The sequence below is a fragment of the Oncorhynchus mykiss genome, chromosome 31, assembly GCF_013265735.2.
Source record: "Oncorhynchus mykiss isolate Arlee chromosome 31, USDA_OmykA_1.1, whole genome shotgun sequence".
In the NCBI taxonomy this organism is placed as follows: Eukaryota; Metazoa; Chordata; class Actinopteri; order Salmoniformes; family Salmonidae; genus Oncorhynchus; species Oncorhynchus mykiss.
This window is the reverse complement of record NC_050571.1, coordinates 28,344,085-28,358,286: the sequence shown is the minus strand read 5'-3', so window position 1 is coordinate 28,358,286 and position 14,202 is coordinate 28,344,085. Positions and strand designations below refer to the sequence as shown.

The 14,202-nt window shown below is 40.9% G+C and overlaps 1 protein-coding gene and 1 non-coding gene across 9 annotated transcripts in view; one reads left to right on the top strand and one right to left on the bottom strand.

Moving 5' to 3' along the window:
• The window catches only part of LOC110504930 (BCL-6 corepressor-like protein 1), a 29,517-nt gene that overhangs the window by 173 nt on the left and 15,142 nt on the right, over positions 1-14,202 (top strand). For 5 of the 8 annotated variants that reach the window (XR_005041155.1, XM_036969911.1, XM_036969910.1 and 2 more), the window contains exons 2-3: positions 2,325-2,413; positions 2,919-2,990. Coding sequence is in view for 4 of the 8 variants with exons in the window: in XM_036969911.1 (XP_036825806.1) it covers positions 2,328-2,413; positions 2,919-2,990 (158 nt within the window). In the remaining 4 variants the exon portion in view is untranslated. Of the gene's footprint in view, positions 1-2,324; positions 2,414-2,913; positions 2,991-6,855; positions 7,053-11,189; positions 11,354-14,202 lie in introns of those variants that run through there. The other 3 variants (XM_036969914.1, XM_036969912.1, XM_036969913.1) reach the window with 3 other exon arrangements.
• Positions 4,598-4,670, bottom strand: trnav-uac. The gene has a single exon. It is a non-coding gene; the product is annotated as a tRNA-Val (tRNA).

Sequence of the window (14,202 nt, the reverse complement as noted above, 5' to 3'; positions counted from 1 at the left end):
AACGAATGATATGTGTAGGCATATGTTATCTAGCTTAGTCCTGACAAGCTAACTTGTTAACGTTAATTTACACTGTTACAGTCAAATCACAGATGAAAGTTATTCTAATCTTTGGGGTAACGTTATCTAACTAACTTCCTAGTAGAGACAAGGAGCTTGAAGTGATAATTTAAGTTCAACACTTGTGTCAACTATTCTACACCTAGCAATATGTATCTAATTCCAATTTTGCAAACAAGCTAGCCTAGATTAGTTTACCTTTTGAATTATTAGATGGTTTCTCCACGTGGACTGGCTAGTACAGTGCCTAGTACAGTGCCAGACTACCACTAGCTGTCAGGATCACACTAACAGTAACGTTACTGTATCAGACAGTGGCAAATATGTTATTAGCAGTTTGCAAGCTAGTTTCAGTCATTGTTTAATTTTAAATTTTGTAAAGGGGCAAACATGTTAACTTGGGTTGAGCTTAGTTTATGAATGGCTGGCTTTTTAAAATGATGTCCTCATAGTTTGTTTATTCCCTAAATTATTTTAGAAATGCCTGACAATGGAGAATTGGTCACTACCTGCAGGATTTATCAAATTCAACGATTGAATGTGAAGTCAGTGTTTAGTCATGTGCTATACTAATTATGGAATAACATTTATTAGGGCGGAGGGGAGAAAGTCTTTGAGAATGTGCATTGTGGTTAGCAAAATTGGTAAGTATATCATCCTGCATCAGCTAGAAGTGGGTTCTCAAATCTGTATTACAAGAAAGCCCTGAGAAAGTGCTGTATCCTTCCTTACCTCACCTCTTGGAAAGCCCTGGGACCCTGTAAAGAACCGATTTAACAGTAGGGGGTGCTAACTAACAAGATCAAATCAAATTGTATTTGTCACATGCACTGAATAAAACAGGCGTAGACCTTACAGTGAAATGCTTACTTTACAAACCCTTATCCAACAATGCAGTTTTAAAAAAATACCTTAAAAAAAGGGTAAGGGATAAGAATAACAAGTAATTCAAGAGCAGCAGTAAATAACAACAAAGGTTGTTGTCCTTGCACCACACGGTCAGGTCTCAGACCACCTCCCTATAGGCTGTCCCATCGTTGTCAGTGATCAGGCCTACCACTGTTGTTTCATCAGCAAACTTAATGATGGTGTTGGAGTCGTGCCTGGCCGTGCAGTCATAAGTGAACAGGGAGTACAGGATTGAACTGAGCACGCACCCCATGAGGGGCCCCCGTGTTGAGGATCAGCGTGGCGGATGTGTTGTTACCTACCCTTACCACCTGTGGGCAGCTCTTCAAGAAGTCCAGCATCCAGTTGCAGAGGGAGGTGTTTAGTCCCAGGGTCCTTTGAGGGCATTATGGTGTTGTTGCCTGTAATTCATGGCTTCTGGTTGGGGTATGTACGTACAGTCACTGTGGGGACGATGTCCTCGATGCACTTATTGATAAAGCCAGTGACTGATGTGGTGTACCCCTTAATGCCATCGGAAGAATCCTGGAACATTTTCCAGTCTGTGCTAGTAAAACAGTCCTGTAGTTTAGCATCTGCTTCATCTCTGACCACTTTTTTATAGACCGAGTCACTGGCGCCTCCTACTTTAATTTTTGCTTGTAAGCAGGAATCAGGAGGATAGAATTATGGTCAGATTTGCCAAATGGAGGGCGAGGGAGAGATTTGTACACGTCTGTGTGTGGAGTAAAGGTGGTCTAGAATTGTTTTCCCTCTGGTTGCACATTTAACATGCTGCTAGAAATGAGGTAAAACTGATTTTAGTTTCCCTGCATTAAAGTCCCCGGCCACTAGGCGTTTTCCTCTTTGCTTATGGTTGTATAAAAGCTCATTGAGTGCGGTTTTAGTGCCAGCATCGGTCTACGGTGGTATGTAGACAGCTACTAAAAATACAGTTGAAAAGTCTCTAGGTAGATAGTGTGGTCTACAGCTTATCATGAGGTACTCTACCTCAGGCGAGCAAAACCTTGAGACTTCCTTAGATATCGTGCACCAGCTGTTGTTTACATATATCCATAGGCCCCTGCCCCATGTCTTAGCAGAGGCTGCTGTTCTATCTTGCCGATAGAGTGTATAACCCGTCAGCTGTATGTTCTTAATGTTTGCCATTCGGCCACAACTCGGTGAAACATAAGATATTACAGTTTTTAATGTCCCGTTGGTAGTATATCAGTGTTTTTAGTTCATCCCATTTATTTTCCAGCGATTGTACGTTAGCTAGCAGGACAGAAGGCAAAGGCAGATTAGCCACTTGTCGCCTGATCCTCACATGGCACCCTGATCTTTTTCCGCCAAATCTCTGTTTCCTTCTCCAGTGAATGACGGGGATCTGGGCTTGGTCGGGTGTCTGTAGTATATCTCTCCCGTCCGACTCATTGAAGAATAACTCTTTGTCTAATCTGAGGTGAGTAATCGCAGTTCTGATGTCTAGAAGCTCTTTTCAGTCATAAGCGACAGTAGCAGCAACATTATGTACAAAACAAGTTACGAACAACGCAAAAAAATATGCACAAAATAGCATGGTTGGTTAAGAGCCGATAAGACGGCAGTCATCACCTGCGCCATCATTTGAAGATGAAAAACATGATGAAACAAGATGAAAAACAAACATTGTTTGATCATGACATTGGTTGTTTATTTTAGTCCACAAGGATTCAATTATTGTAACTACTGGTACTTTCTATCTATTGGAAAAACAGTTATACTACCACAATCTTATACATTACTTTGAGTATAATGTTATTGTTGCTAAAACTTTGTAATAGGGTATTCTCCCTCTTGAAATTAAACATATTTTCAAGCATATTTGAGATGACAATAATTGTGTGACAATAATTTACAACTTTAATTGCTATTAATGTGGTGGTCTCTTGCGAAATAATTGACAACAGCATTTCTGTTCAGTGCAGGTTACCTGGACTGCAGCAATGCAACAAAACACCTGGAGTGAAGAAACATTGGTCACACTGGACAGACGAGATGTGAGTAGGCTATCAGTTTGTTTTAAAATATCACAAGGTCAAAGCTTGACCTCATGATATTTACAGTATTATGCCATATGACAGATTTCATGTTACATTCTGAAATATGTCGCCTACCTGGACATCTTAGGTGTCATTTATCAGATAAATTGCGATGATTAACGATTTCATCGTGAATCAAGAGTTTAATACAATGCAGTTTACAATAGGCAGCTTGTTTGTTATCGAGATACTTTTGGCCATGTAGTGTATGTGGACACCCCTTTAAATGAGTGGATTTGGCTATTTTAGCCTCACCCATTGTTGACAGGTGTATAAAATTGAGCACACAGCCATGCAATCTCCATAGACAAACATTGACAGTAGAATGGCCTTATTGAAGAGCTCAGTTACTTTCAACGTGGTACCATCATAGGATGCCACCTTTCCAACAAGTCATTTTGTCAAATTTTTGCCCTGCTAGAGCTGCCCCGATCAACTATAAGTGCTGTTATTGTGAAGTGGAAACATCTAGGAGCAACAACGGCTCAGCCGCAAAGTGGTAGGCCACACAAGCTCACAGAACGGGACCACCGAGTGCTGAAGAAGATAGTGCATAAAAATAATCTGTCCTCGGTTGCAACACTCATCACTACAGGATCCAAACTGCCCCTGTAAGCAACGTTAACACAATAACTGTTTGTCGGGAGCTTCATCAAATTAGTTTCCATGGCCGAGCAGATGCCAAGCGTCGGTTGGAGTGGTGTAAAGCTCACCGCAATTGGACTCTGGAGCAGTGGAAACGCATTCTCTGGAGTAATCACACTTCACCATCTGGCAGTCCGACGGACGAATCTGGATTTGGCAGATGCCAGGAGAACACTACCTTCCCCAATGCATAGTGCCAACTGTAAAGTTTGGTGGAGGAGGAATAATTGACTGTGGCTGTTTTTCATGGTTCGAGTTAGGCCTCTTAGTTCCAGTGAAGGGAAATCTTAACGCTACAGTATACAATGACATTCTAGACGATTCTGTGCTTCCAACTCTTTGTGGAAACAGTTTGTGCAAGGCCCTTTCCTGTTTAAACATGACAATGTTTAAAGCGTGGTCCATACATAAATGGTTTGTCAAGATTGGTGTGGATGAACTTGACTGGTCTGCACAGAGCCCTGACCCTGACCACAGAGCCCGGAACGCAGACTGTGAACCAGGCCTAATCGCCCAACATCAGTGCCCGACCTCACTGATGTTCTTGTGGCTGAATGAAAGTGAGTCCCAGCAGCAATGTTGCAACATCTAGTGGAAAGCATTCCCAGAAGAGTGGAAGCTGTTCTAGCAGAAAAGTGGGGACCAACTCCATTATGCCCATGATTTTGAAATGAGATGTTTGACGAGCAGGTGTCCACATACCTTTGGTCATGTCATGTATTACATAGTAGGTTTGGTAACTGATATGTAGACTAGTGACTGACAAATAAATCTGTAAACATCAGAGAATTTTTTAAAATTATGTTTTAAATTGTCATTAGATAATAGATCTTAGATATTGATATTGGCAAAAAAGCTATCAGTCAAAAATGGTATCAGTATAGAGCATTGAATGTTTTCTTTGGGTCATCAAAAACTTGTGGTTCCACTGGGGCTCGAACCCAGGACCTTCTGCGTGTAAAGCAGACGTGATAACCACTACACTATGGAACCAACTGAATTCATTGGTCAAATGCAAAGGTATTATAGATGAAGTTGTCTTGCCCGTTTTTAATGTTTCTCATTACGATGAATATCGTTTGATCTATACTATCTGTATTTAACTGTTAGACATATTACGTGATGTTTATATATTCATTTTTAAGACAAGCGTGGAATTTCAGTTTTATAATGGTCTATAATGGCGGGGAGTGCAGTCGTGTGTGCAACTGCATTTGCAATGGCAAGATATTTGGTTTACTGCTGAGTTGTGTCATGTTAGTATTATAGCTACATTTCTGCTTTTATCCAGCTCCACCTGCGGCATAGAAAGGGATACTAGTCACCAAATGTGAACTCGATCTAAAAATGACCAAATGTAACCAATGCATGAACGTTAAAATGCTGGCCCATAATAAACCAAAGTTAATCCGCACCGATGTATCTCTCTTTGAGGCCGATCCATAGTTTTTTAGTTTACAATGTTGTGCAAAACCGAAACTTTTAACAGACTCAACTGACATCATGTTTCCGGAATGTCTGGAATGCATTGGTTGTGATATGGATCTGTAGAAATAATTTGAGGGTTTTGGTTATTTATTTTACTGTGAATGTACCTATAATAAATTTGAGAACATTTGACAGGCTCTCTATACAACAGGTTCGTCGGACCAACTCGTGCTGGTACGGTACGAAAAACTGTTATCCATTTCCGTCGCCTGTTTTGTACAAGTGGAGGAAAGCAGTGCGACACCCTCGTGACCAGAACGCAGGCTATCGAAAGGGCTCGCGTTTACCGGGAGGTAAAACTGGTTGTCTACCTACATTCTACTTGACTGGCTTCTTCGATTGCCGCTCTAGTCACTTGCAGCGAGTGTAAGGTCTCTAATCCAAAGTAACTTCACGAAGTGTCTGTCCTCTCTTCGCAGCACATTGTAATATCGCAATTTTGTGCAATCGCCAATTAGTGTAAACATGACAGCAACATCGAGGGCACTCGACTGCTGACATATAGGAAATAGCAATATTAACTTGCCAAAAAAATGAAGAAATTTAACACTCTAAAACAAATGTTATTTATCAATTGCTTCGTAGACAACAGGTGTAGACTAAGAGTAAAATGCTTACTTACGGGTCATTTTCCAACAATGCAGTTAAAGATAAGATTAAAAACATTTAAAAAATGAAATAGTGGCACAGTGAATAACGAATAAAAATAACGAGTAATGGCTATACATAGGGAGTAGAAAATAAAATGGCTATATATAGGGAGTAGAAAATAGGGAGCAGAAAATAACATGGCTATATATAGGGAGTAGAAAATAACATGGCTATATACAGGGAGTAAAAAATAACATGGCTTTATACAGGGAGTAGAAAATAACATGGATATATATAGGGAGTAGAAAATAACATGGCTATATATAGGGAGTAGAAAATAACATGGATATATACAGGGAGTAGAAAATAACATGACTATATACAGGGAGTAAAAAATAACATGACTATTCATAGGGAGTAAAAAATAACATGACTATACATAGGGAGTTGAAAATAACATGGCTATATACAGGGAGTAAAAAATAACATGACTATACATAGGGAGTAAAAAATAACATGGCTATATATAGGAAGTTGAAAATAACATGGCTATATACAGGGAGTACCAGTATATAGCCATGTACAAACCCTTATGATAACGAAATAGGCCTATGCTTTTACACCAAAAATATTTTACGTCATCATCAGGATGGTCATGTGTTATGCATTTAATTGGAGAAGAAAATCCCAAATTAGTGGCACAATTATTGTATTGTTATAGTTTAGTAACTTTCCTAATGTACATATCATTTTCAGGAAGAAATATCCAGTAGCCAAATATTATATAGGAATATGATAATATGATATGACATCATATTACAAGTACGATTGTCATATTTGTAATTTGACTACCACTCTATCAGCTATCTAGTGATGGTTCAGAAAAACCCACACTTGGAAGCATGCGACCAAAACACCACTTTGGCCACCAGAGTTCGGCTGTAGTGGTAGACCTATTCGTTATTGGAAAAGAATGATTCCAAAGATGTCAATGTTTTGAAAAGGAATTAACAATTATATAATAAAAGGCTCGACTACGGTCACCACCTGTTATGCACCTCTAGGCCTCTGTCGGCGCTAGGACCCAGTGTGCGCGATTTTCATCTCCAGCTGCTGCGTTCTGAAAACGGGCGATGAGGGAAGATCGCGAGGAGAAGTCAAAATTTCACTCCGGAATTATTCTACCAAAAATTCATATTAGTGACACCTACAGAAGTCCCCAATTCTCAAGCAATCACTTGTCGCGGTGTGAAAGGCTCTATTTGCAAGCTTTGTGAGGGCAGTTTGGAGCGCAAGGTAAGGCGGTGCGATACCATGCGATTAATAACAAAGGCGTACTGGCGAGCAGGGGGCATTAAGGGGGGCAGGGTACTACGCCATGGAGGGCAACAGTCAACTCTCCCAAACTTTGCTGGCAGTAATTGTGTACAGTAAAGTTTGTAAATACATGTACAGACCATAACAAACCTGTCTAAAGGTATTCAAGGTGTGCAATTGGTAATGTAAAGACGTCTTCAAGTGTCATGATAAACATGTCACATGTTTCTTGGGGTGAAATCCTGTCTCAGTAGGCAGTGGTCCATATTATATTTTGCTAAGGCATCCCTTGAAACATATAAAGTGAATTCTAGTTTCACACTGTATTTTATTATAATATTATTGTCCATCTGCCATGAGTTAACACCTCAGTGGCATCCTCAACCTGCCAACTCAGAGCATCGTCTCCAACTTGTTCTCTGCCTCCATGGTATAGGCTAGGATGATTTACTCCATTATCGTCGTAAACATTATACCAGGTAATGGCAACCGCGAACTCAGACGTGACAGGACATGCCTTAGGCCTACTCTATAGGGGCAGTATCCCTGGCCTAGGTTGTTTGGATAAGGCGTTAGAATATTCCACAAATCGACCAAATGTACTCAAAGTAGCCGAAGCCCCGTTTTGAAAGGGAACGACGGTCATTTTCACAAGGCCTTCAACAAAACACTGTGGCTTCATTCACTGTGAACTTGCTGTTTTAAGTGTGATTGTTTTGATCACCAGTCAAATTTAAACTGGAATACTGTAATCCACTGTATTTAAGTTGTTTGAACCTATAGCTTCAAACGTCCGCTGGTAGTGGCAGGGACTAAAACTCGTCGATAACTGGAGAAGCCCCGAGCAGCCGGTCACTACCGGGATTGCTTTCGCTCTGTCGTTGAGGTCTCTGGGTAACCCCCGCTCCGACACAATGCAATGTGAACACTGTCGACAACCTGGTTCCGCTTATAGGAAGGCACATTCAAAATCAGGCGTGTTATTATGTAGCTCGGGCGGTGTGACGTGTATATTTGTCCTATTTTGATATTTGGCTATATGTCAATATTAGGCTGACCGCCGACATGCAGCACTCACTGCTGTTCGCGAGTGAACGGTGTTGGGAAATGGGCAAATTATCCTACACACCGAAAGATATCTTCACCGAGATGAAGCCTGCGAAATAGTTGAAAGACGAACGTGTGTCCGTCCGATGGGGGTGCATCACTGCTGCAACGGCTGCGGCCGGGAGACAGTGAAGAAATAGGTCATTGTTAAACAACCAACATAAATGTTTACTTCCATCATCATTTAGACTACCTGATATTTAGACATTTGCTATAACGGAATTTATATTATATTCACAAATCGGTGATATTCTATTCCAGATGGTTACTTCGTTTTTACCTGCATAAGCTATGATGCAGGTAAGAGTCCCGCGCCGGCCTGATTCTAGATAGACGAAATTGTTATAAGCCATGTGCCAAAGGCTTTTCTCTAGATATCAACTGTAAGAGCGAGTGGGCTGCTGAATGTTTTGGGCTCGGCTATTATGTTTATTCTGCATTAACAACCCAGGCTTCGAGACCTGTCTCTAACCATTTTGACCTTGCAAGGTAATTCAACTTATAGGTTCTCCGCCTTATTAAATCTCCCAAATCTCCAAACATTCCAATGTATTTTTTTAGGACAGGTGCCTGTTCAAATTAATGGTAAGATGTATCCAGATAACCTGACACTCGTTGAAACTTGCAATCAGTGTTATATTGGTTGAACCTTGATCATTCACACCTATTTTACCTCAGCATTCTTTACAACTCTATGAAAACAATTAATCAATGCTCCAAAACTTTTAGTTTACTTCATATATGTGTTGTTCATTGTTAATTACCACCTGTAAAGGCTTATGAGTTGAGTACTTATTAACATAATATTTTGTCATAGAAACGTGTAAGGTCACTTTATGTGTTGAAATAATAATATCTTGGCTGATACACTTCTAAAACATCAAGCATGTCTCAGTCTTATTTTATGCAGATATATTGATCGTCATGATAATTCTCAGTTAAAAGGCCTTCATGCGGGACACAGTGCCAATATTATATAAGATAAAGGTAGAATTACTCAACACATGCACATTTAAAAAAACAAAAACCAGTGAGTCATCTCACCTTCTGTAGTATATTTCTAGAATGACACTGTCTTGCATGGCCTACAACCTAGAAATTGATGTCCATGGCTGTCTAGAAATCAGTGAGACCAACAGAAGGAAATAGCCTATAGCAGGATAAATGTAGGCCTATTGCACGTTTATGAAGGGTCAGATTGGGTCAGACTGAAATGATAAAATGTGATGCACCTCTAAAGGAAATCACCCTTGTGTTATTTGAGTACTCTTGAGTGATGTAAAGAAAGAGTTTGCCATATACACTGAGTGTACAAAACATTAAGAACACATTCTTCAGAACAGCCTCAATACATCAGGCATGGAATCAACAAGGTGTCGAAAGCATTCCACGGGGATGCTGGCCCAGGTTGACTCGAATGGTTCCCACAGTTGTGTCAAGTTGGGTGGTGGACCATTCTTGATACACGCGGCAAACTGTTGAGCATGAAAATCTCAGCAGCGTTGCAGTTCTTGACAAACAAACCTGTGCGCATGGCACCTATTACCATGCCCTGTTCAAAGTCACCTAAATATTTTGTCTTGCCCATTCACCCTTTGAATGGCACACATACACAATCCATGTCTCAATTTTCTCAAAGCTTAAAAATCCTCATTTAACCTGTTTCCTCCCCTTCATCTACACTGATTGAAGTGGATTTAACAGGGGACATCAATAAGGGATCATAGTTTTCACCTGGATTCACCTGGTCAGTCTATGTCATGGAAAGAGCAGTTGTTGCTAATGTTTTGTACACACAGTGTATATTTGGAATTTTCCCTGTTTCAGTCATGAAGCACAGTGTGAATTTAATCGAACCATTCATCCTCAGAAATATATTTTGATCTCACAATGTTTGTCTAACAGATAAAGCTATCAGCACAGTGATGAAGAAATGAATAACCATGCAAGACGGGGCAAAGAGGGACTAAAGGCCCTATAGGCTGTGCTGTGACTGTATGAATGAATTTGAGAAGGAAGGGACAGTGGCATTAAAGAAGTGGAGGAGTTGGGAGGACAGCAAAGGTCAATGTAAAGAGAATGGGGGAGAGACCAGGTAAATAAACATACAGGAAACAGTACCAAGTGATATAGGGGAGGGGAGACAGATGTGTGAGATGGGGAAATTGTGCATTTCTGGATATCAGTCATTTAAGATTATGATTGGGGAGGGGATTGAAATTTAAGGTGGATGCCTGGAATAGGTGAGAAAGGGGGTTGTAATTCAGGGCATTGATCAAGGTCAGTGTTTGGATGTTTGAAGTACAAGTTGATTGGAGGCCTGGTTGTCAAAGGAGAGGCAGTGAGGGGCAATGTGCATTGTTAAGTAGTGTAAGCAGGGCGTGTACAACTGGGCCTCGAGGGGTGATAATATAGTGTGGTCATATTTTTCCTAATTCTTCTCGTCAAAATGTAATGTTTTATGTTTTATATGAAAGTCTGTCCAAATAGATTTCTGCCGCCTACAACAAGGCTATATTCTTTGACCATACATCAAATCCATAAAGGCTACAGTATGATAATGATGGGGACTCCATAACATAACTAAACCGTGAAATGTGAGTATTTCCCCTTCACACACCCGACAGGATCTCGGCCCCCTCGTGTTAATTCCTTTGAACCAATACCTCTCACTTTTTTTTGTTGGCCCTCTTTAGTCCATAAAGCAACCATCCGCAGGGGTACTTCCATTCATTGGATTATGAATGATTGTTATTCCTGCATTCATTCATTATAAATCGGTGTCTTTATGATGAAAATGTCAATTTTCACTTTGTTACTTCGGTAAGCTTTTTCAGTTTAGCGCACCGCTGCGATCCCCCTTTCCCCTTGAGCGGCTGGAGTACTTCGTTGCATGCTGGTACTTGCAGTCTGTACTCCTCCCACCACAGGATTTGTATAGTTTGCGCGTGGGTAGCCAAACACTACAAATCCCAGACTATCAGTCCACCTTCTGCCCCTTCTCTCCCACCAGACCGTAGACCGAGATACGGTACGGACTGTCTTGACAAAACCTCCCGGACTTTCAGAACCGAAAACCGTCGAGATTAGTGAACAGCAACCTACAAGAACGAAAGACTTGATTCTCGCCGGAGCCGCGATATATACTGTTCATTTACACCCTGGACGAACGGGTTTGTAATTGTTTGTGCCATTTGACATCGTTATCTTGCTTGCTAAGTACCCTTCGAATTATTCAGTATCGGGGACGAGACGACTCGGTTCGGGTCGGACTCATGCATGTCTTTGAACACAGAAGCGGTTCGGTAAGGGCCGATGAAAGACAGTCAAATCAACATTTTGTGTCGCACGGCCGGAGATAAATACAGTAGCCTGTCTAAACATGCATAGCACTGTGTAATGCAGACCAATACTGGCTTCGCGGAGACTTTGCTGCGCAGCGATCTGACATTTTTTCGTGGTATTTTGAACCTGAGTTACATTTGGTTTTCCTTATTGTGTATGGTGCACATTACAGTATCCATCTACAAGTTCTGTGTAGATTGTTGCCCTACCCTCTGTTAGTTCTGAAATACTTTTCGTCAGAAAATGAGCAAAGGAAACAGTCAGCTAAAGTGCAATGTATCCCTCATACAATCAATTTCAGTCTATTCAACACAGTCCAACATTATATCTTTACCTCGTTTCTTCAATTATGTTATTTATCAGTAAAATACGTCATGGACACTGTACCTCGTGGTCTATGGATTGATTAAATAATATGGTAATTGGAGTTTGGAATGTTTGTTCCGTGATATTTGGCTATCGATTGATGTTGGCAAGATTATGTGACGGTAGTTGTCCACATTGTGCAAGTAGGGTATCGTGCAAGTGCGGATGAACGATGTAAGTATGGCAAAATACATTCTCGAGTCAGTGGTTTCGTTGTAGATATTGGAAATGCATGCTTTGTAGCCTATTATGCTGGTTGCTATCGCATAATTCTCGCTTCAAAAATCAAGGATACATTTGGTTCCATTTTGATCATGTGTATTTGTTTTGACTGTTCACCTGAGAGGCAATAGTGTCGGCCTTTCCTTTTATGATCTCCATCTCTTTGGGCGAGTGGGATGCCCCGAGTTTTTGCGTGAATATGTTGTTTTTATAGAGATTGAACCAATTTCTCGATTAGTTGAACTAGTGGAATAAAACGACCCCGCTCGTCGACTGTATTTTCTGCATCACCAAAAGCATATAGATTTGACACACGGATGCGTCTCTTTTCTGCATGAGGGCTGTGCAGTCCATTGACCGGGAGCAAGTAACTAGTCTGGAGTCCGAGGGAGATTATTTGACTCCTCTTTTAGACGTATCCGATTGACTCTGGGATAGCCACCTCATTATAGTTGGGACAGATGTGACTTTGTTTTGCCAGCATGACTGACACAATATATGTTTATCAAATACATCCATAGCATTCCAGTTGGATACTCAGCAGATGAGACGATTTAACTGTAGCACAAAGACAAACTAGCAGTATTAGCAAGTAGCAACATGATGTTATGCGATAATGAATGCAGAAGCCTCTCATATTCAGTTATGTACTTGCAGCTATATCCAGCCCATGTTTGCCGACTTCAGCGGAGAGACATAGCCTACCTCGGCTGTCACTCACGTTTTACGTTACGGGTATGTTTCGGCAACTACAGTGATCTTAACACCTCGATGCATTGCTCTCATATTTGCTGGTGGATAGTTATAAACGGACCCATTTGTAGTCGTCTCATTTAATTGTCGGGTGGGGTGGCTCACCTTTCCTCGCAGGGTATGTTGACTGGATGTCTGAAAGCATTTGAAGTGTTGCTTTCTGGCAGATATATTCATTAAGGTGCCATTATTTAGGAATACTACAAGATTCATATGATTGTGGGTGCATATGATACTTACATCCAGGGTTTGAGTTTTAGGGCGGTCCAGAAGGAGGGGTTGGGGGAGGCATTACTGTTCATTGGTGTCCGAACAAACAGACATCAATGGAGCACACAGATTATAATTTTATCACATTCACATGAATTGTTAGAATATTACTTATGATTCTGTATTAATATCAGTTATGTAGTGGTAACATTTTTTGGTGTAATTTGCATAATTGCACACATACAGTGGGGCAAAAAAGTATTTAGTCAGCCACCAATTGTGCAAGTTCTCCCACTTCAAAATATGAGAGAGGCCTGTAATTTTCATCATAGGTACACTTCAACTATGACAGACAAAATGAGAAAAAAAATCCAGAAAATCACATTGTAGGATTTTTTATTTATTTATTTGCAAATTATGGTGGAAAATAAGTATTTGGTCACCTACAAACAAGCAACATTTCTGGCTCTCACAGACTTGTAACTTATTCTTTAAGAGGTTCCTCTGTCCTCCACTCGTTACCTGTATTAATGGCAACTGTTTGAACTTGTAATCAGTATTAAAGACACCTGTCCACAACCTCAAACAGTCACACTCCAAACTCCACTATGGCCAAGACCAAAGAGCTGTCAAAGGACACCAGAAACAAAATTGTAGACCTGCACCAGGCTGGGAAGACTGAATCTGCAATAGGTAAGCAGCTTGGTTTGAAGAAATCAACTGTGGGAGCAATTATTAGGAAATTGAAGACATACAAGACCACTGATAATCTCCCTCGATCTGGGGCTCCACGCAAGATCTCACCCCGTGGGGTCAAAATGATCACAAGAACGGTGAGCAAAAATCCCAGAACCACACGGGGGGACCTAGTGAATGATCTGCAGAGAGCTGGGACCAAAGTAACAAAGCCTACCATCAGTAACACACTACGCCGCCAGGGACTCAAATCCTGCAGTGCCAGACGTGTCCCCCTGCTTAAGCCAGTACATGTCCAGGCCTGTCTGAAGTTTGTTAGAGAGCATTTGGATGATCCAGAAGAAGATTGGGAGAATGTCATATGGTCAGATGAAACCAAAATACAACTTTTTGGTAAAAACTCAACTCGTCGTGTTTGGAGGACAAAGAA